At 50.7% G+C, this 21,656-nt stretch overlaps 1 protein-coding gene across 7 annotated transcripts in view; it reads left to right on the forward strand.

The window, feature by feature from the left end:
• Positions 1-21,441, forward strand: part of ACTR3B (actin related protein 3B) — an 89,915-nt gene extending 68,474 nt beyond the window's left edge. For 5 of the 7 annotated variants that reach the window (XM_035029858.1, XM_035029852.1, XM_035029854.1 and 2 more), the window contains 3 exons: positions 18,826-18,951; positions 19,913-19,996; positions 20,543-21,441. In XM_035029858.1, coding sequence (XP_034885749.1) covers positions 18,826-18,951; positions 19,913-19,996; positions 20,543-20,638 — 306 coding nt within the window. In that variant the 3' untranslated portion in view covers positions 20,639-21,441. The other 2 variants (XM_035029853.1, XM_035029857.1) reach the window with 2 other exon arrangements.
• The last annotated feature ends 215 nt before the right edge of the window (positions 21,442-21,656 follow it).

The following is a 21,656-nucleotide window of genomic DNA, read 5'->3' on the forward strand; positions in this document are numbered from 1 at the left end:
GTAGACCTTATTGGCAATCTTTATTAGCTGGGTGATATTCATCCCGGCAAAACCCTCTAGTTTCTGAAGTTTTTTTCTGATGTCTGGGGCGGGCTGAGCCACGAAGGAGGTGTTTACTATCTGTTGGCTTTCCTGTGCCTTGGGGTCAAATGGAGTGTATATCCTGTAGGCTTCACATAGTTTTTTGTAGTAGTCCCTGGGGGATTCCCCTGGTTGTTGAGTGACCAAGGATACCTTAGTAATGTTCATGGGTTTCTTTTTTTTTCAAAGATTTTATTTATTTATTTGAGAAAAAGAGAATGAGAGAGAGAGAGAAAGAGAGCACATGAGAGGGGGGGAGGGTCAGAGGGAGAAGCAGACTCCCTGCCGAGCAGGGAGCCCGATGCGGGACTCGATCCCGGGACTCCAGAATCATGACCTGAGCTGAAGGCAGTCGCTCAACCAACTGAGCCACCCAGGTGCCCCAAGTGTTCATGGGTTTCTTAGCTCCCGCCCGGATTCCCCGGAGGAGGGCCTCCTGGTACCTGGACAGGTGGGCCTGTCCCTCGGTTGTGGTGAAGTCCCATGCTGGGTGCTCTTTGGGTGAGGCTGTATTAGCCCAGGCAGCAGGGTCAATGACTCCCGCTGGTGCGTGTTCTACCAGGTACTGCCGTGCACCTTTCATTATTCTCCTCCTTTCCTCTGTGTTAAACAGGGTGTGGAGTAACTGTTGGCAGTCTTCCCAGGTTGGCTGATGAGTCTGGAAGAGGTAATCTATGAGGTCTGCCATAGCCTGTGGTTTCTCAGAATAGGATGGGGTGTTATGTTTCCAGTTGAAAAGGTCGGAGGTGGAGACGGGCTGATAATACATCATGGAACAGCTGGGTTGGACCGTCCTGTCTTCATTGTGCCTCTCGGGTTCTCGTGTCTCTCGTACCAGCATTTGGAAGGCGCTTGCGTCTGGCCTGGGGTACAGCCGGTGGATCCTCTGGGCCTGGGGGTGCCGGTGAAACTGATGGCGGTGGAGTATCTGGAGCTGAAGGGCCGGGTGTAGACGGCCTTGGGGTTACATATGGTGGGGGCAGGGTTGGTTCGTCCTTGGGATCTCTGGCTAGGATTTGTGGAGATTGGGGCTTTTGCTGATTTTCTTTAGGTCGCTTGGATGAGGCGATTAAGACCCTGACCTATCCCTGCCTATTGTAAGCGAATCGCACCCAGGCAGGAAGGGTCTGAGCAATTCCTAGCCAGGAGTCAATGTACAGAAACTGGTCGAGGTGTCCTGGTTCTCCTGTTAAGACTCGCCATACTCGACGAATCGTTGGGACATCCAATGTCCCTTCTGAAGGCCACCCGACATTAAACGTGGGCCATTCCCATTCACATAGGGTTCTCAACTTGCCGGGGTTCATCCTGACTCCATAGTCTCCCGAAAACCCCTTCTTGAAATGTTTGATCATGGTCTCTAGAACCGTAGGTTTACTTTGCCCTGACCCCATGGTGATGTCCCCGTGTGCAGTGGTGCAGAGACAGAAAATGGGGGGGATGCCTCCTGAGATGAGGAGACCAATCAGATGCCCGTCTGGCCGTGTTCCGAAGGAGCTTAGGTGAGGCTTAGCCGTAGTGGTCTCAGCGTTGTGACTTACGATCGGAAACTGTTCCGATGCCTCCCTAGACAGTATGCCGTTGACCATGGAATCGCAGATGGACCCATGCAGACTCCGTAGGCTTCTGGGGACCTTAAGGGTGCCCGCCCGTGGAGTCACAGAATCAGTCTGCTTGAGCAAGCCAGGTCGGACTGCACAGTCCCTCACACGTTCACACTCCGGAAGTTATTACATTCCCTCCCTGGGAATCCCTACCTGTGAGACCTCTAAGAGGCCTCTGGGAGGTGATCAGGCTCCCCTTCCACCCCAGTGGGGGTGGGCCTGTCTGGGTCCTGGGGCCCCCAGGCCTTACCGGAATCCGACGTTGGGACAGGTCCTCACCTGCCAAGTCTCCTTGAGTCCTGCAAGAACAGCGGAGCAGGGCTGGCCTGAGGCGACCGGGGCGGGAGACTGCCGAAAATTAGGCAGGGCGCGCCTTCTCCGTTATGATATCTCGTTCTGTCACTGCCAGAACGAGGGCGGTGTTGCCCCCAAAGCGGTGGCAACAATGGACCAGCGCGATTGGGTTTCCTGACCAGGGAACCAAATGTTACGGAACTGGACTGGATTGCCCGACGGAAGAACCAAGCGGCACTCAGATATCTTGGAGGATAGGAGGTTTATTTAACGCCTGCAGGCTCAGAGAAGCGTGGTCTCCAAAGGTCTGAGCCCTGAGCACAAACAAAGGGGGTAATTTATACACTTCTACTTCCGCATACTTGGCACTTTTGGAGCGTGCGTGAAGGGGGGCAGGGAGAGGAACCCGGATTGGCACGAGTGGGAAGCAGAGCAGGGAGAAGAACCTGGAAGAGCCCCGAGACAGGCTGGGACTCCCTTGCTGGCTCGGTGGGCCATCTCAGGACACAGATTTCCCTTATCACTGTAAGGGTTGAGGCCAAGGAGGCCATCAGTCAGGGTCTCCTGCAGAACAATCAATAGGATATTACCCCCCTCCCCAATCTGTATCTATCTTCTACCTGTCTGTCTGTCTATCTATCTGTCTATCTATCTATCTATCTATCTGATCTTGCTCTAGCTCTCTATATACTTATTTTAAAGAATTGGACTGCCTTCAGTCTGGCAAGTCCAAAATGTTTAGGGCAGGCCGGCAGGCTGGAAACCCAGACAAGGGTTGACCCCGCAGCCTTAAGGCAGGATTCCTTCTACTGTGGGAATCTAGGTTTTTGCTCTTCAGACAGGCCTTCACCTGTGTGAATGAGGCCCATCCACATTATTGAGGGTACTCGTACATTAACTGCATCTACCAGATACCCTCATAATGACGTCTAGGTTAATGTTGATTAAATCACTGGGTATGATAGCCAGCCCAGGCTGACACATAAAATTAACCATCACAGAAGCTAAGAGGGAGTAGTTGAAGAAAGAAGAAAGAAAACTCTGGAAGCCAAGGGAAGATGACTGTCACCAGCCTTGTCAGGTGATGCTGAGAGGTCATGCAGGATGAGGGTGGAGAAGTGGCCGTCGGGTTTTTGGGGAAGAGGTGAGCAGCCTGGGAGGAGTTGGGCAGGGACACGATTACAGCAGTTGCAGGAGAAAGAGGGGTCACGAGGGGGAGGGGGGTGTGCAGACATTTGTCATTAGTTGTCTCATCCCCCAAATCAGGCAGCTGCTTACAGCCAGCCCTGGAGGTTCACTTGGATTTTCTCTGGGACACGGGGCTGTGTCCTGTGGCCCACATTTTAGAGATAGGCTTGTTCAAACTTGGCTGGGATTGTGGTCTCTGGGATCCGCCCGAGAGTCAAGAAGCTCTTGTCCCTCAAGAGGGACAGCCTTTCGAGGATACAGTGAGGGGGGGTGCCTGGGTGGCTCAGTTGGTTAAGCGACTGCCTTCGGCTCAGGTCATGATCTGGAGTCCCGGGATCGAGTCCCGCATCGGGCTCCCTGCTCAGCGGGGAGTTTGCTTTTCCCTCTTCCGCTCCCCCCGCTTGTGCTCTCTCTCTCTCATTCTCTCTCTCAAATAAATAAATAAAATCTTAAAAAAAAAAATACAGTGGGGGGGTGGCACCTGGGTGGCTCAGTCGTTAAGCGTCTGCCTTTGGCTCAGGTCATGGTCCCAGGGTCCTGGGATCGAGTCCCGCATCGGGCTCCCTGCTCGGCGGGAAGCCTGCTTCTCCCTCTCCCACTCCCCCTGCTTGTGTTCCTGCTCTCGCTGTGTCTCTGTCAAATAAATAAATAAAATCTTAAAAAAAAAAAGTGCAGTGGGGGTTCCCAGGAGGTTCTGATGGGGTTGTCAGCCTGACCTGCAGTGAGCGGCAGGGCGAGACTCCCCTTGAGCACTCTACTGTGTGCTGCAGGAACCCAGGAAGCGGGTTAAAGTTACACAGGATGGTGGGTAGGTGGCAGTGTATGTCTGTCAAACTGGTTAAAAATAAGAAGAGAGTCTCTAGCCCAGAATCTGCTTAGCATTACAGGAATGGGAATTTTTGCCATTTTTAATACCATATTAGGTGTTAATGGAATGAACTTACTGGTGATACGTTATTTCAAGTCTTTCTGACTTAGGCTTCAGGTGGCCAAGAGGTGCCACATAATGGTAAGTGCTGCCCTTGTCCTCCCTATCATAAAGACAGGACCTTTCTGTTTGTGGAGGGGTTTTATAATTGAGACTTTTATTTGCCATCATGAAACAAGCATTTGTGCAGCCAAGTAAGGTATTAACTGTAATTGCCCAGGGCCACTGAGAAATCCAGCCACCACAGTGACCTGAATCAACAGACCGAACACAGAGTGAGAGGAGTGCTGTGCAGTGAGGATTCGTGGCCATTTAGCAAGTCAGGGCACCGCATCCTAAGATAAAATTGAGTCTAGAAAGCTTAGACTCCATAGATGAGCAAAGAAGATTATTTACCACTTAAAATGCATTTAGAAAATTTGAGAAATACCAAAATCTTTAATAAAACCGAAGTCACTCCTCTGTAATCATTGCTTATCATCACTTTGACTACCTTTCTTTTTCATGTTTTTGAAACATGAATAGGTAGATCTGTCGTGCTACATGTATATTTCGTATCCTGTATATTAACTTAGCATTATGTTGTGAACGTTTTCTTAAGTAATCAGCATTCTTCATAAACATTATTTTTAATGGGATCTAATGCTCTGTCCTGTGTCTGTTTCAGTATCCAACTCTTTTCTTACATTAGGGTTTTGATATTTTGTAGCTTAGGTCAAGATCTCTGTCTTCCCAGGACATCGTCTGACCCTCACGGCGGCATGTCATTATGATGCCGTCTGAGCCGCTGGTTGTGGGCGGGGGCGCAGCAGCTGCTTCCTGGCTGCAGCGCTCGTCTGGGTCAACAGGTCTTTGATCACTTGTGGATTTCCGGCCAAAATCCCGGTGGGCCTGCAGGAGGAATTGTCGGGCACCGATTGGGAAGGCGTCTGTGTAGACGGTCCTGACTGCTGGGACTCTGACCCAGGAAGCTGACTGCTCTCGTTCTCTGTGGTGGGGAATCACTTGGTCTGTTTTCTAAATTAAACTGCCTTTAGAATGAATCACAGTGAACACTGGCTTTTGTTGAACAGAAGTAGAACCGTCAGCTGGGTGGGAGAAGGGGTGGCTGAGGTGAGGGAAGGCTCTGAGTGAAGACCCTTAGGCAGGGGTGTGCCTGGCTCCTGCACGGGCCTCATGCACAGTCCTTCAGTTCATTTATTCATTGAGCAGTGCTTGTGGGGAACCTGCTGTGTGCTGCTCATTGTTCTGGGCCCTCCGGGGTCAGCTGTGACCAAAACAGGGGAAAAAAATCCCTGCCATTGTGGGAGATTCTTCCAGGTATCCACCTGACTCACTTCCTTGGTACCTTCCACGCCTTGCTCGAATGCCATCTTCTCATGAGGCTTCCTGACCAGCCTGCTGAAAATAGCCTCTCTGCCCTGCCCCTTACACTGTTTCACCCTTCCTTGCCTTAGTGTGTCCTGCACAGCACGTATCTCTGCTCCCTTCCCCATTTTGACCTGTTAGGTTCAACACTGACCAGCAGTTTCTGGCACACGGCAGGCTCTCAGTAAATGTTGCTGGAGAATGCACAAGAGCACGGAGCGCTTTGTGAGCTCAGAGACGGGTGCCTTTGCTGCTTATACCTCGGCAGGGGAGGGGGTGTCGTGAGTCCTGAAGGATGGTGAGCATTGCTGTCCGGGCACAGATGCCAGCATGTGGAGGCAGGGAGGACACGGTGCTGCAGGGGCCAGGTGCGCGTGGCCACGAGGAGGCAGGGCAGGTAGCCCGGAGTGAGATCAGGAGGGCCTTTGTAGGGGCGCCGGGGGGGCTCAGGGTCGTGATCTCAAGGTCCTGGGGTCGAGCCCTACCCTACGTTGGGCTCCACGCTCAGTGGGGAGTCTGCTTCTCCCTCTCCCTGCGCGTGTCCTCTCTCTGTTGCAAAGAAATAAATAAGATCCAAAAACAAAAACAAAAACAAAGAAGGGCTTTTGTATGTGCTCCCAAGGAAATTGGGCTTAATTAAGACCAAATCTAGAATCTTAGTGAAAAAAGTGTTTTGAAGACTAGGCTCAGTAAGTATTTGTTCAGCTGTCAAAATAAACATTGAGTTCAAAATCTTATTTTAAGAGGTCATGGTGACCTGTGCTTTACAGACAGGGAGAGTAGTGGGAAACACTGTTTCTCTAACTTTGAAAATGCTGTTAGAGAAATAGGGCTGTTAAGGTGCTTTTTCTGTGCTAGATTTCTGTGCTGTGAGCTTTCTCTCAAGACCCGCGCGCGGGCTGTGGTAATCTCCATGGGTCTGTTTCTTTTCTGTCAGTAAAGGATTTGATTTTATAATATTAAAATTTTATTATTTGTGGTGACCTGCGGACAGACTCCCTTCGAAGAACGTTTCCTTACTCTTCCGTGTGGGAATGGAGCAAGAACACTGCTGGGTAAATGCTCGTGCTTCTGAGCACAGAGCCATGGCTGTGAGCCTTATTGCCTCTTTTTGCAGTGAGATGGAGAGAATATGTTTATTGGTCATTTCACCGATTCCTCTGTTTCTGCTTCTGCTCCACCACCCCCTCCCCCCTCCAGCTCTGAAAGGGAAACAAGCACTAAACCAAACAGATGCTGCTTGAAAGCCAGGCGTGAACTGTTAGGACAGCCCTCTGAACAGTCCCTTGGGTTAAAACTAGCCAGTTCAGTTACCATTTTGCTGCTCTTGAGACGCTAGGTAGGAAACCGGCCCCGTTCGCACGCAGGCCACCGGCGGCCGGTCAGGAACGCGGGCAAGTGTCCAGGCAGATCGTGCGCGGTCTCCTTGCCGCGCCCCGCTGCTCCCTGCACGTCTCGCGTCTGTCCCGTCGTCAGGAATCCCGCGGACCCGAGTCAGGAGCGACAGGCCGGCTCTCAGCGGGGCGGATGGTACACTGCCGATGATGTGGCCGAGGGGCTGAGGACCGGCCTCGTTGTGGCTCCTGAGTAACTTATTTCTGGCATCTTCGTGGGCAGGAGCAGCGCGCTGACTCAGGTGCAGGGGCCTAGAGGCTGGGTGGTGAGGTGAGGTCCGACTTCCTGTCTCTGTGTAACTTTGCCACTCAGGTTCTGCTTGGGGTGAGGGGAAAGGTGTATTTTTATAGTTGAATGTTGAGAAATTTTTTCCTTGGTTAGTTAAGGAAAAATAGAATTTTTGATCTCCTGTTTGTAATGTCCAGCCTGGTGGGTGATTTTTTTTTTTTTTAAAGATTTGTATTTTTATTTATTTGAGACAGAGAATGAGAGACAGAGAGCATGAAAGGGAGGAGGGTCAGAGGGAGAAGCAGACTCCCTGCCGAGCAGGGAGCCCGATGCGGGACTCGATCCCGGGACTCCAGGATCATGACCTGAGCCGAAGGCAGTTGCTTAACCAACTGAGCCACCCAGGCGCCCTGGCCTGGTGGGTGATTTAAGAATTGTTCATCCTCCTCCGCCCGAGGGACTTGAATTAGTACGTCCTCTAATTCCTGCTGCTTTGGGTGTAGCGCTTTTATAGCCACCGTGTGTTTTTTGCTCTGTTAGGAGAAGGGACGTCATTTGGCCTTGGTTGGCCCCCAGGGCAGGACTCCGTTCACCCTTTGGAGTTGTTTATCCTAAGCACTGCTGCACCCGCCCTGAGATTGTGCTGCATGTGTGTGCGGGGGGCGGAGGGGGGCACACTGGAAGCGGCTTGTTATCAAGGTCGGCAGCATGTCCAGAGGGGGGTCACCCGGTTATTGAGAGGTCTCAGTGGAGCTGCTCTGTGGGGGCAGATGGAAGGAAATGGCTCTGAGGCACTTGAGAAGGCAGATTTGGTGGGGAGCCACGAGGGCAGTCGTGTGGAAAGGGGTGAGTGGTGGTGCCGGTGGCCAGACTGCGTGTGCGGTGGGGGGGGTTCAGCTCTGCAGGGGACAGCTGTCCCACCCGCTGTCCGTCCCGCACGGCTGGGTCGGAACTCCCTGTGACGGGAGGGACGCCGTGTGCCCAGTGGTTGCAGTGCAGGGTGCGTGTGTGAGGTGGGGTCTGAGCCCTCCCCACAGCTTGTTCAGCTCTGTGACCTCGGCAGCTGCTTGACCTCACTGGACCTCAGTATCCTCATCGGCAGATGGGGCATATGGTCCCCACTTCGTGCCGCTGTTGGGAAGATCCGTGAGTTGGTACTTGGAAGTGCTTTCACCAGCGCCAGGCACGTAGTAAGCAGCATTACCACATTCCGTAAATGGCGGCTGGCGATGTTCTAGATGCCCTCGCATCCAGGCCCGGTCGACGGATCTTCAGGACCCATGGTGGGCTCCAGATGATCGACTTTTCTGTTTTTCAAGTTCCCAGGGATTTTCCTAGTTTCCTCTGCTCTCTCTTTGCAGCAGCTGCTGATTTGGGGATTGTTGTACAGCTGGGTTTAGCTGCAGAGTGGGGCGCCCCTTCCCTGGGGCCCCTCGCCTTGCTGCTGCGCGGGTCTCTTTGGTTTTATTGCTTAACATCAGAGCGGAGTTTCTTAGCCTTGGTGCTGTGGACATTCGGGCCGGATGATCCTCTTCCGTGGGGGCTGCCCTGTGCACGGTGAGAGCTTCAGCAGCACGCGCGGCGTGTACCCGCTGGGTGCCTGGAGCATCCCACCTCCCCGTTCCTGACTATCCACACATCTCCACACAATCCTGAATGCCCCCTGGGGGCAAACTCGTCCCTGGTTGAGAACCTGTGCCCTAGGGAGAAGCGTGAGATGACCGAGGTTCAAGAATTTAGTAGAGATGATTACATACTCTTACTCGTGGTTCCTGAATTACTTGCTGGGGTCCTTTTCCTTCCCTTCCTCCCTTTATTCCAGAGTTCAGTAAAGCCAACAACATCCTTTACTGTTGGGCCCCTCCACTCACCCACAAACATTTGTTGAGGACCCGCTGTGTTGCTACGCCTGTGCCGAGTGATGGGGTGCAGAGAGTGTAGCCGGAGAGCGGGGGTGAGGGTGGGCATGCCCTGCTCGGGCCTGAGTGTGGCAGAGGGTGGTGATGGTCCCACCAGCGTTGGGAGCGCACTCGTGCTCTGGATGCCAGCCCCGGGCCGGCTGCTGTGCACAGCTCACCTCCTTCAGTTTCCTTAAAAACCTCGTGGGCTACGTGATGAGGAAGTTCAAGTCCAGGGAGGTGAAAATGTTTGACCTTTGGTCTCAAAACCGGCAGAGGAGCGTGAGCCGCCCTTGGCCCGTCATTCCTGGTGCTGGTAGAGTAGAGCAGAGGTTGGGGCTCAGACGGGGAGAGTTGGAATGCCTCGCCAGGAAAACAGCATCCCTGCAGTCCGTGTTTGCTCATCTTTTAGAATGCTGTGTTCTAGTTCTTTTCTTGCTCTGGCCTCGTATTCCTTTCAGGCAGGAGGATTTCCTGGAGCCTGGCTTTCTGCTGTATGCAGTATAAACAGTAGGCGTTATCTTCTTTTCAAACTGTATCCCCCTCCATCGCACATGGCAGGCTCCCCATCCCCTGAGCCTCTGCGGGGCCGCGGGGCCGGGGAAGGAGTTGCAGCAGGGTCAGTGTGAGGGGTGCTGTGGGTGGGTGGTAGGCCCCGCCGGGCATCTAGGAGTGCGCAGAGAGGTTACTGACTCCACGTTGTTGCCGGGCTCCGGGACCCACCCATTGGGTCATGGGTGTGGAGCACGCACATGGACGTGTCCCCAGTAGCTGTGGTGCTCAGAAGCCCAGGCGGGAGCCGAACATGAGAGCTAGACTTGTGACGCGGTCCGGGCACCACAGACCTCCCCCCGGGGCTGCTGTGTCACGTGTCTGTGGGAAGGAAGCTGCTTGCTGGTGGGGAGGCATCAGAGTGGGGGTCCGGGACGCCGGCTCTGTGTCCAGAGGGTGGGCAGTTCCTTGTGGGCAAGTGGGTTGAGATCAAGGGTTGGTCCTCCGTAAGTCCGTCGAGATTACTGGGCCACATTAGAATTTCTCAGCTCCCAGTGAGGCTTGGACCTGGGCTGAGGCCTGGAGCGCTCTGCGCATAGCAGCCCCTGGGAGGGAGTCCAGTGTTTGATACGCTTGGATCTGGGCCTGTGCTTCCTTCCTCACATGGGCAGAGGGTGGTAAGGCAGGGAAGGTCTAGAGACCGCAGGTCCCTCCGGCCTCCCCCGCGCGTGGCTCAGTGCGGGGCCTGCCTCTTCAGCAAGTCCTCCGTTCATCATAGCTTTCTGTTGGATTGCCCTGTTTGTAAAAATTCCACTTACAATAAAACAAACCCAGTTTCAAGGAGATTGGACAAGTCTACATGGCCATAGAACTGGCACCACAGTTAAGACAGAGAACGTGACCATCGCCCACACCCGGTCCCCGTCCTCTCCCCGGCCACCCCTGTCCCTTGGCCCCGGCTGCTGGAGAGCACGGACCTGCTCTCCGTCACTGCACGTCAGACTTGACTTGCTGGGGCTGCATGCGCGCGGAGTCCTGCGTGCACCCTCTGTCCCCTGTGCCCCGTTTGTGCTTTGCAGCAGCAGCGTCCTCGTTTTTGTGCCGGGTGGCACTGCTGTGTGATATCCCACAACGGATCTTCCCCCCACCGGTGCAGAATTTGGCTGTGTCTAGGTTTTGGCTACCACAGAAAACCTGTGCTGAACATCTGGGTTCGAGTCTGTGTGGATATGTGTTTTATTTCCCTTGGGCAAATACCTGGGAGTGCAATTGCTTTGTTACGTGGTAAGTGTAGTTTAACTTTTTTTTTTTTTTTAAATATTTTATTGGTTTATTTGAGAGAGACAGAGATAGTGAGAGAGAGCACGAGCTGGAAGGAGAGGGAGAAGCGGGCTCCCCGCTGAGCAAGGAGCCCGATGCGGGGCTCGATCCCAGGATCCCGGGATCATGACCTGAGCTGAAGGCAGACGCCCAACAACTGAGCCACCCAGGTGTCCAAGTGTAGTTTAACTTTATAAAGACCAGCAGACTTTGCCCAGAGTGGTTGTGCCCGTCTGTTCCTGTCTTAACCTGAACTTGCTCTGGAATGGATTTAATTAGTATGATCCTGATTACAGAGGCTGTTGACTGTCTTTTCATGTTGATCATTTGTGTACCTTCTTTTGTGAAATGTCTAAACTTTTTGCCTGTTTTTTTAATTGATTTGTTTTATTGAGTTGTAAGAGTTGTGTTTTTCATTCTGCATACAAGTCCGTTGTTAGATATATGTGTGGCAAATATTTTTTTCCTAGTCCGTGGCTCGTCTTTTCATTTTCTTAGTGGTATCTTTTGTTTGTTTGTTTAAGTAATGTCTGCCCCCAGCGTGGGGCTCGATCTCATGACCCGAGATCAGGAGTCACATGCTCCACTTACTGAGCCAGCCAGGTGCCCCTCTTAGTGGTATCTTTTGAAGAACAGAAGTTTTTCACTTTATGAAGTCCAGTTTATCCATTTTTATCTTTTACGGTTAATACTTTTTTTATGTGTCATCAAAGAAATTTTTTGCCAACATCAAAGTCATGAAGATTAAAAAAATTTTCTTCTAGAGATTCTATAGTTCTAGCTTTACATTTAAGTCTGATCCATTTTGAGTTACACTGTGTATATGAAGGATGGTAGTGAGTGTCCACATCCTTCCATGGATATCAGTTATTCTAGTGTCATTTTTTGAGAAAGACTGTTCCTTCCCTATTGAAGTGCCTAGGCAACTTTGTCTAAAATCAGTTGGCTACATATATATGCAGTGGCATTTTTATTGCATGAATGAGAAATTGGATTTTACATATTATTTCTCTGAAGGCAACTCAAGATCTTGCAATGCTTCTAAAGTATTATAATGAACATTCATGTTCATACTCTGGTGAATTATTTCTTAATTAAAAAATCCATTACAGAGATATGGCAAATAATTGCAGTAACCCTAGACTGGCTCCTGGACTGGAGGGATAAAAATGCCATAAAGACTATTAATAGGTCAAGTGACAAAACTGGAATGGGGATAATAGATTGGGTAAAAGTTTTGTGTTCATGTAAGTTTACAAAGTTGACAGTTGTGCTGTGATAATGTAAGAGAATGTCCCTGTTTTCAATAGATACACACTAAAGTATTTAGGAATAAAGGACTGTGATGCATATAATTTACTCTCAAATGAGTAAAGGAGCGTGTGTGTGGAGAGTGCCAACGATGGAACAGAGGTGGTTAAGTATTCACAGCAGGTAAATCTGAATAAAGGGTGTGTACCACTTTTGCTACCTTGAAATTATTATTTCCAAATGGAAAGTTTTTTTCTTTTCAAATAAAAAGTAAGAAGAAATCCATTACATCAAATTTTAATATTTGCCTTTTCCAAAAAAATAGGATTGAATGTATTAAAATAGCTGTTACCGGTGATTTTCTTAAAAAAGCTAGGTTACTGTGCTTATCTTGTTTGAAATGTAAATAGGAATTGAAAAATAAATGGCCACTTTAGATGTAATCTACTCAGTGTTTAAAGTATTTTATGATGATGGCTTATGTTGCAAATTCTCTGTCTCTGAAACCCAGCTCTGAGTTCTGTTGGGTAAACTGGCCTAATTGAAATTTTCTGTTGATAGTTTCTATTTCTTAAAATATCTTTAAGTACCTAGTTTGATTGATGTGAGTGATTTAAAGTTACTAAGAGCCCTGTGCACAAGATCCCTGTGTATGTCTTAGTCAAGAAGACAGGATCACTGTTAAGTTCAGGCATCACTTCAGGGACTTAATGTCAACCCAGCTGTGTTTTACTAAGTACTATTTTGTATTTGATCTATTTTCTGCCACAACAAAATCAACAGAAGAAGCCTTATAATCTGCCAGATACAGATGATCTATTCCAGGGCAGAAATGGGAAAGGATTTAGAGTGAAATCAGTATAGCCAGTAAGTTCTCATAAAGTGATGCTTAGTTGATCTGGTCAATGAGAGCCATCCTGTCCATTTACCATGGTCAGCGAGAACCATCTTGTCCATTTACCCTGGTCAGTGAGAGCCATTTTGTCCACTTGCAATGGAGAGTGAAAGCTACCTTGTCCACTTAATGATGGCCAGTGAGAACTATCTTGTCCACTTACCCTGGTGAGAGCCATTTTTTCCATTTACTGTGGTCAGTAAGAGCCATCCTGTCCACTTACCATAGTCAATGAGAGCCATCTTGTCCACAAGGGGGACCCATTGGTGTTTTATCTCACCACTTGTCCCTCTGAGTGTCTTTTTTTTTTTTTTTTTTAAGATTTTATTTATTTATTTGACAGAGAGATACACAGCGAGAGAGGGAACGCAAACAGGGGGAGTGAGAGAGGGAGAAGCAGGCTTCCCGCTGAGCAGGGAGCCCGATGCGGGGCTCGATCCCAGGACCCTGGGATCATGACTTGGGCCCAAGGCAGCTGCTTAACGACTGAGCCACCCAGGCGCCCCGTCCCTCTGAGTGTCTTAATTGACTTAGTTCAGGGATTCGTTTTTCTTCATCTCTAGTCATACAGTGAAGTTTAAATATACATTTGCACACAGAATATTCTATGTAAGTAAATCTTATTACAACCTGGATTCAGACCACCCCTAATTTAGTCTCTTCAGTTCTGCTTTCTGCTATCTGTCCTGTTCCACATTCCTATCATTTGTTGAGTATCTTCTGAGCTTATGATGTTGTTTTCTAAACTTTCTGACCTCTCCAGAATCTTCTTGATGGGTAGAGCTATCTTGAATCTTGCCAGTATTCATGCTGGTATTTTCTTCAGGTTTCCTTGTATTGCGCAGCGTCCGAGTTCACAGTCTTTGACCATATTAACTGTGCTGACTTAGACAGAGTATAATAACGGTGTGGATGGAGCTCCAGCCTGTGATTTTGAGCTCATATGCATTTCACAATGAGGACGAAATAATTCTGGATAACAAGCAAAGCAATGGAAAAGAGGGTTGTTTGTCTTTTACCTGTCACTGGGTGTGACCTTGCCTTATAGATTCTCCTGAGATGGACGCCTGCTCCCCAGATGACTCCTCTCTTTTTCAGGGACCTGTTGGGTGGATGCATGTATATAGCTCTCGTTAATGGTGATGAGTGGGCACCTGGGGGTAGTTCCACCAACGATGCAGGGACCCTGCTTCCAGAGCCAAATCACTGCCAGTTCAAGAGCATCCAGAGCTTGGGCTTGCACTGACCTTCCTGGGCACCTCTTAAGTGATAATCAAGATTCAGTCACAGAGGGGTGCCTGGGTGGCTCAGTTGGTTAAGCGTCTGCCTTCGGCTCAGGTCATGATCCCGGGGTCCTGGGATCGAGCCCTGCATCAGGCTCCCTGCTCGGCAGGGGGGCCTTCTTCTCCCCCTCCCTGCTTCTCCCCCCTGCTCATATTCTCTCCCTCTGTATCTCTGTGTCTCGAATGAATTAAAAAAAAAAAAAAAAGAACAGTCACAGAGCCATTTCTTTCTCATGCAAGAAACAAACAGTTCCTTTTTAGAGAAAAATCTGAAATGAACGACTTTAAAATGCTTTTAGGAGATTCACGATACTAACTTTTTAAAATGTAAATCTCCACAGTGATAGAAAGTTGTGTTTTAAAGTTTCATTTTTACATTTTCTAACTTTTTTGAGATCTCTCAGGCCCCTTTGGGAATCTCTAGATTCCTGGGATTCGGACATTTTCTTCCAGTCTGTGAATGAACTTGTAGCACCCGGGTACAGTCTCTGCTCTTGGGGGCTCCAGAGGTCTTTTGCTGGCACCTGTGACAACAGGTGTGCGTGGAGGAGCCTGGGAGGTTCAGTGGTGATCACGGCAGACTCCAGGCTGTCGAGGTTTGTTGTGTAGGGAAGGAAGGATGGAGAGAAGGAATTCAAAATGAAGTCTAAGCATTCTTGCATAAACTCCAGTCTCATTTAACCCTCTGCCCTATTTTGTCTGAAGCCAGTTCTGATGTGTTCAACTTTCCTGTTTGTCTGCCCCTAGAAACTTGCCCCTTCCTACCTGCCCAACCTTTAGTGCGTGGAGTTTGAGGCAGTCGGGAAAATACATCCCATGTAAGAGCAGTCTGGGCATGGGAGAACAGGGGTAGCAGAGTGACATAGGGCAAGACGAGGACAGAGCGGAGCACAGCACGGTTCAATCCAGCCATTCAGGAAGGGCCTAGAACCAGAGGAGAGAGGGACGGCTTAATCTGTGACAGGAGTCACAGGGCCTCTGAGACAAGTGATCAAAACCAGTGAGTTTTCCCGAGAGCCCAGCTTTTCCTGACACTGAGACCTGAGAGAAGCTGCTGCTGCTTTTTTTTTTTTTTTTTAATTTTATTTATTTGACAGAGAGACACAGCGAGAGAGGGACATAAACAGGGGGAGTGGGAAAGGGAGAAGCAGGCTTCCCGCAGATCAGGGAGCCCGACACGGGGCTCGATCCCAGGACCCTGGGACCATGACCTGAGCCCAGGGCAGATGCTTAACCGACTGAGCCACCCACGTGCTCCTAGAAGCTGCTTCCTCAGACCTTCACTGAGAGTACCTTCTCCACCCATCTCTACTAGTGAGAAATTCACTGCTCTGTCTGGTGGCCTGTGCCGAGGGCAGGGAGTCTAGATTAATGGTCCTTTGGGTGGATACCAAGAGGACACCGAGCACCCAGGTAGCTCTCTGATGGCCTGTTTTGATGTAGTAAAAACACTGAGATCACTTAGAAGCGTGAATGAGCTGCATGCTCTTCACATTGTCCTTCAAAATAACCACCACCCAGTTTGGAGATTGGGCAGCGGAAAATTCTTGGTTCATAGTATTGGGTATTCAGTTAAAAGCAGTTCCATATCTTTTGACAGTCATCTGAGGGCAGGATAACTCACAGAGTCTTCCTGTGACTTTCAAGGAGCCACTGTGGCCCTCTTCCCTACACTGAGATGGGCCATCGGGGGCTCCCAGACAGACCCGGGCTTCCTCAGGAACCCGCGGGGCCCCGCCCGACACGGGGTTGTTTTGAGTTCATGCCACAGAGCAAGGCTGTGGTCATCTTAGCCTGGAAAGGTTTTAGAGGAGTTGTCTGTGGTGGGATTTAAGAAATCAAAGTAAGTGAAAAACAATAGCAAAGAACTGAAAACAAGGCATGTCAGTAAAAGCACACTTAGAGATGTCAGATTTCAGGCAGGTGCTGTCCTTGGGCACCCCCCCGCCCCGCCAAGCTCCTGCTGAATTCTTCTGTGATAGAACCTGAGGTCTTTCCTTCCAGAAGATAGTCAGCCGGTCTGACCAGCATTTAGAAAGCAGGACCAGTTGCCAGTTGAGGCTTGCTCTAGCATACGATGACCAGAATGTCAAGAATGCTTTTAAGTTGTGATTCTTTTTTTTTTTTTTTTAAAGATTTTATTTATTTATTTGACAGAGAGAGACACAGCGAGAAAGGGAACACAAGCAGGGGGAGTGGGAGAGGGAGAAGCAGGCCTCCCGCCGAGCAGGGAGCCCGATGCGGGGCTCGAATCCAGGACCCTGAGATCATGACCTGAGCCGAAGGCAGACGCTTAGCGACTGAGCCACCCCGGCGCCCCTTAAGTTGTGATTCTTAACAGCAAACAGATACATAGTTTGTGTCCCCAGGTGACAACACCTCTCTGAAAGGAGATGGGTTTTACTTTATCTGGTCCATCAGGCACTTGGTCCTGCAGGTCTTACCTCTTGGTGGTGCCATGCACGACCGTCAGTGCCCCGGGTGACCCCCAGTTCTGGGTGTCTGTTGCTCTGACTGTGGGGGATGCCCCCTTGACTCTGACAGGAACCAGACCCCCTCCTGTTGTTTCTGAGAGAGTTCTCCCCAAGGAGACAGAGCGCAACAGTGATTATTCATGACACTGATCCTGGGATGGGATGTTGCTTGAAAGATCTGGGTTTGCAGCTTGTCAAGAACAGACGGGTGCCTGACTGTGTGTGTCTGTGTGTGTGGGGGATCAGTAGAAGATTGCCCCTTAAGAAATGGAAGAGGCTGGGCTTCCTGGGGACTGAGCCCACACTTTGCTAAGAGCAGTCAGGTTTGTGTGCATTGAAGTGCACAGGTGGGGACTGGCCCTGCACCATTCTGGTGGCCAGGACCCTTCCGCGGTGCTTCATCTGATGTGTTTATTCCTAGATGCTCTCTGAGGAGGGCTTCCCTGCCTAGGGTGTCTGCAGTGTGCGGTGGTGTTTTCCTTTCAGTAGAAGGTTGGAAGAAGGGGGGACAAGGGCAGCACCGTGGTGTAGGTCAGGGCTCTGGGCTCCCATAGTGCTTCTCCCGCTAGGGAGGGCCATGGATGTCTAAAGTCAGAATCCCCCCTCATTCCTGGCCTTAAAGGCCAAGCCCAGATCCTTTCTCTCTCTCTTTTTCAAGATTTATTTATTTGAGAGAGAGAGCGTGCACATTAGTGAGCGGCAGCTGGGAGGAGCAGAGGGAGAGGGAGAGAGAAAATCTCAATCAGACCCCCGGCTGAGTGTGGAGCTCGGTGAGGGGCTCGATCTCATGACCCTGAGATCATGACCTGAGCTGAAATCAGGAGTCAGACGCTTCACCCACTGAGCCACCCAGGCGCCCGCAGATCATTTCTTAAAAGTAGCTTGTACGTGAGACTTTTGAAGGTGATAGAAGATGTGAGTTCAGTTTGGTGGCCGCTTGCTGATGGCTTCCCCTGGCCCATCCCCAGCTAAGGCCCCCTGAAAGCCTCAGCCTCCGGCAGTTCTCTTCAGCCCAGTGACTGGAGGGCGCGTTCTGGTTGATGGGCAGTCTGCTGATAGGTCATGAAGGTGGTATGTCTCTGTGCAGACCCTCAGGGGTGGAGTTGGCGTGGGTCCAGGTAGGAGACAGGATCACCAGTGGCCTCTCCTGGCCCCTGCTCCTGTCTCGTCCCGTCTCTGATCTCACCTGTCTCGTCCCGAGTCTAAGTGGGTGCTGGGCTGGCTGTTCGCAAGAGCGGCAGGGGTCAGGAAAGGGGTACTCTAACGCCATGTCGTGTCACCTGTGATCTGGGCCAACGGGGACAGGGAGGTGTGCTTCGCCCTTCTGTTCATGTGGGGAGGGATCGACTGTCGGGACGGAGCTCACCGGAGGAGTCCTGCAGTCCCTGCCGGTATCAGAGCAGGGGTGGGTCCGGTGTTGATCAAGTAGGGCTTTCTGGCTCCGGGAAGGAGCCTTCTGTACAGTTTCCTCAAGTGATGTTTTCTGTAAAAAATTGTCAGGACATGCCTACTTTCGCTTTCATTGTCCTAAATAATATCCTGTAGCCTGAAAGAACACATTTGTCTCTCATCAAAATCTGATGAGATTTAGTGAAGCCCCTCCCCCCCACGCAGGCTTCTGTTGGCCACCGAGCAGAATGTGAGTGGTGGGGGCCATTGGGCAGCTCCCAGTGGCCCCCAAAGGCACCCTCCCTCCCTGGCCTCACCCTTCTAAAAATGTTCAAGTATTAATTGGAAGACTTCCCCCCCCCCCCCCGTAATTATCAAGGCAAAATAACTAAAGATCCACTGTTCCTTTGGCCTTAGATTATTCTAGCAAGTCAGTTTGTTGGTTCATAGTGTGTTTGGGCTTCCTGGTCCTTGAGAAGTTCTCTCATTGCTGAAGGACCATGTGGAGCAGAATTTCTGCTCTCACTTGGTTATTGTTGAGGAAAAGTACCGAGAGGCCGAATTTGTGGTGCAGGAACAAGACACGGTGGACGCTCTTTGACAGCAGTGACTTTGCTTCAGCTTTATCTTCCCACGTGGGTCGCAGGGTGTTGCTCACAGGAGCAGGGGGCGGGTTACCAGGACGGCGTGGGTGGGTGATTTCATCAAAGGAAACCCCTCTGCTTTGTGTCTTTTAGAATGTCGTTCTTTCAGGAGGTTCGACGATGTTCAGGGACTTTGGACGTCGGCTGCAGAGGGATCTGAAACGAGTGGTGGACGCCCGACTGAGACTCAGTGAGGAGCTCAGTGGAGGCCGGATCAAGGTAGGGGGCGGGCGGGACGGGCGTGCTAGCCTGGCTGCTCTGGCCCCCTCCCACGGCTGGTCTCCCCCTGACCGATGAGCGAGCGGCGGGGGCCTGAAGTCGGAACAGGTTCGAGGCGCTGTCTCAGCTGCACCGTGAGATCACGTTCGGAGATTTGCTGTCTGACTCCTTCCAAGTGTCGCTAAGGCCGAGGGCCACTGGGCTGGCGGCAGCCGCCCGGCGCCCACGCCGACCCGCACCTGCTGGTTTCTCTGCCTTGCGAGAGACGGGGCCTGTTGTGTGGTGACCAGCATCTAGGGAGAGGCGGTCCGTGTGCCGTGAGGGGCTTCACGTCCTTTGGAAACGTTCTCATTAAACGACAATAACCAATAGTAGCAGGGAGTTTCAGTGTGTCCCTCTGAGGTGATCGTTCTTCATGAGCGGGTGATGTTCCCTGGGCTTCCAAGCAGGACTGGGCTCTGGTGTGGGGTAAGTGGGAGCAAACATGCACCCTTTAACCTAGCGGATCACACTCTTGGCAAAGGGTCATTTTCACAGTAGATCTGGGACATGTAGTGTTTGGAATTAGCTCTACGATGCTAAAACATCTAATTGGTTTAGTAAAAAAAAAAAAAATCAGTTGCGTTGGTTGCTTGGATTTTTTACTGTTAAAAATGCCTTTAGCGTTGTGAACGATACACGCTCCTTGACTGGTGTGCTTTGATCCCTGCACCAGCCGGACAGGGGCCGGCGCTGGGTGGCTTTGGCCATGGGAGTGGCTCAGACGCTTCCTTTCAGAGTCACACGTGGCTCATGCCACCCCAGAGGGACTTGAGCACAAGGGACGGGCCTCGCGCCATCAGCTGGGAGGAGGCCCGCGTCGGTCGCCACTCAGAGCAGAGCTGTGCTCTTGTCTGCAGACAGGTTATCAGGCGACCTGTCGTCTGGCCTGGCGAGTGACCTACGTTACTCTCCTTTCCAGCCGAAGCCTGTGGAGGTCCAGGTGATAACACATCATATGCAGCGCTACGCGGTGTGGTTTGGAGGCTCCATGCTTGCTTCAACTGTAAGTCCTTTTCTAGACTGCTCTGTATTTTCATTCCCGCGCTCTTGTTGAGTTTGAATGAATGTTGTCCCGTGAAGGTTAAATAGTGTGTGTTCGAATCGTGTGTGGCTCTTTTAGTTCCGGGAGGTAGAAGAAATGTCTTAGAGGTAATTTCAGCTGCACGGCTAATCCTTGCTAATTAGGGGTTACAGGTCATATGGATAAGTGAAATTCAGAGACAACCTCAGACATCTTGCATTAATCATTAATTCCAGTGGCTTTTTCAAGTAATTATTCCTTTTTCTCCTCAAATTTGTGAGTAGCTAGTGGATTGCTGATTTAGGGTGAGCATGTAGCTGGTCCTAAGTGGGGGCTGAGTACATTTTAAAGAAATGAAATGAAGTCCTGGTTCATAGCTCAGGCGTTGGAGGGGCGCAGACCTTCCCGCAGGGGTCTGGCTAAGGAGTGGGGTGCCGGGTCAGGAGAGTCTCTGGCTTGCATCACGGTGCAGGACTCTGACCTCCTTTTGGGAAGGTCTCTCGATGCCCTCTAACCGCTGCCCCCCAGCCCGAGTTCTTCCAGGTGTGCCACACCAAGAAGGACTACGAGGAGTATGGCCCCAGCATCTGCCGCCACAACCCCGTCTTCGGAGTCATGTCTTAGCGTCCGCCTCGACACGGTCACCCGGTCACGTCGCGCCGGTGAGCAGGCACCGTCAGGGCCCGCACGAGACCGCAGCTCCTGTAAATAGTGGCGTTTGGTGTCGATGTCGAGAAGCGTGCTTGCGTCGCCGAGTGCATGAGGCCGTTCAGTGCACGCCATCCGTGTGCCCGCTGTCCGACGGCCCTTCCCTCCCCGCCCCCTGCCTCCCCCTCCCGTCCCCGTCCTCCTCGCCTCCCCAGCTTCTAGTTGGCGAATTGAATTCTGGAGGAATTCACCTGTGACTTTAAAAATTGTTAGGGAAAAAACGGAGAAGATGACGCAAAATAGTCCCCCCAGGAAAGAATATGGGGCTGCAAACCCTTTTCCTCCCGGCCTATTTTTGTAAATAAAATGTTATAAACTTGAAATACAAATTGATGTTTATATTTCCTATCATTTTGTATTTTCTGTATTTGGTACAACTGGCTGATCCTAAGCACGAATAGATACTGGTGTCATGGAGTGCCGTAAAAAAACGTTTTAATTGTGAGGCATGTTCTGATATGTCTGTAGGCAAACAAAATAAAACAGCAAACTTTTTTTGCCACGTTTGCTAGAAAATGATTACACTTTCTTGGAGTGACATGAAGTTTCAACACTAAACACTGTTGTATGAGAATCATTACAGATAATGTATCTTTTCATTTTCCTGTTTGAACTTTCTGGAAGTGTTATATGGAAGATGCCGGTTTGCTGTTGGTGAGTGTTGGATGAAATGCTGCCTTGCACCCTCGTAATAAAAGCACTTAGACTCTTTATAAAGATTTCCTGCTGTGCTGTGCTGGTCTTTTGGTTTTCTCTTCTGTGCCCATTACTTCTTTTGAAGAAGGCTGAAATTTGTTTCCTGTCACTGGAGGATTTGGTGATTGGTACCAAGTTTGCGGAAGGAGATTTCCCAGAGGGACGAGGACTGCCTGTCCTCAGTGACCGCTCCGTCCCCCCGGGGAGTCCGGGAAGTGCTGTGAAAGTGTCCAGGAAG

The sequence above is a fragment of the Mirounga leonina genome, unplaced genomic scaffold, assembly GCF_011800145.1.
Source record: "Mirounga leonina isolate KUSES-001 unplaced genomic scaffold, KU_Mleo_1.0 Mir_321, whole genome shotgun sequence".
Classification (NCBI taxonomy): domain Eukaryota; kingdom Metazoa; phylum Chordata; class Mammalia; order Carnivora; family Phocidae; genus Mirounga; species Mirounga leonina.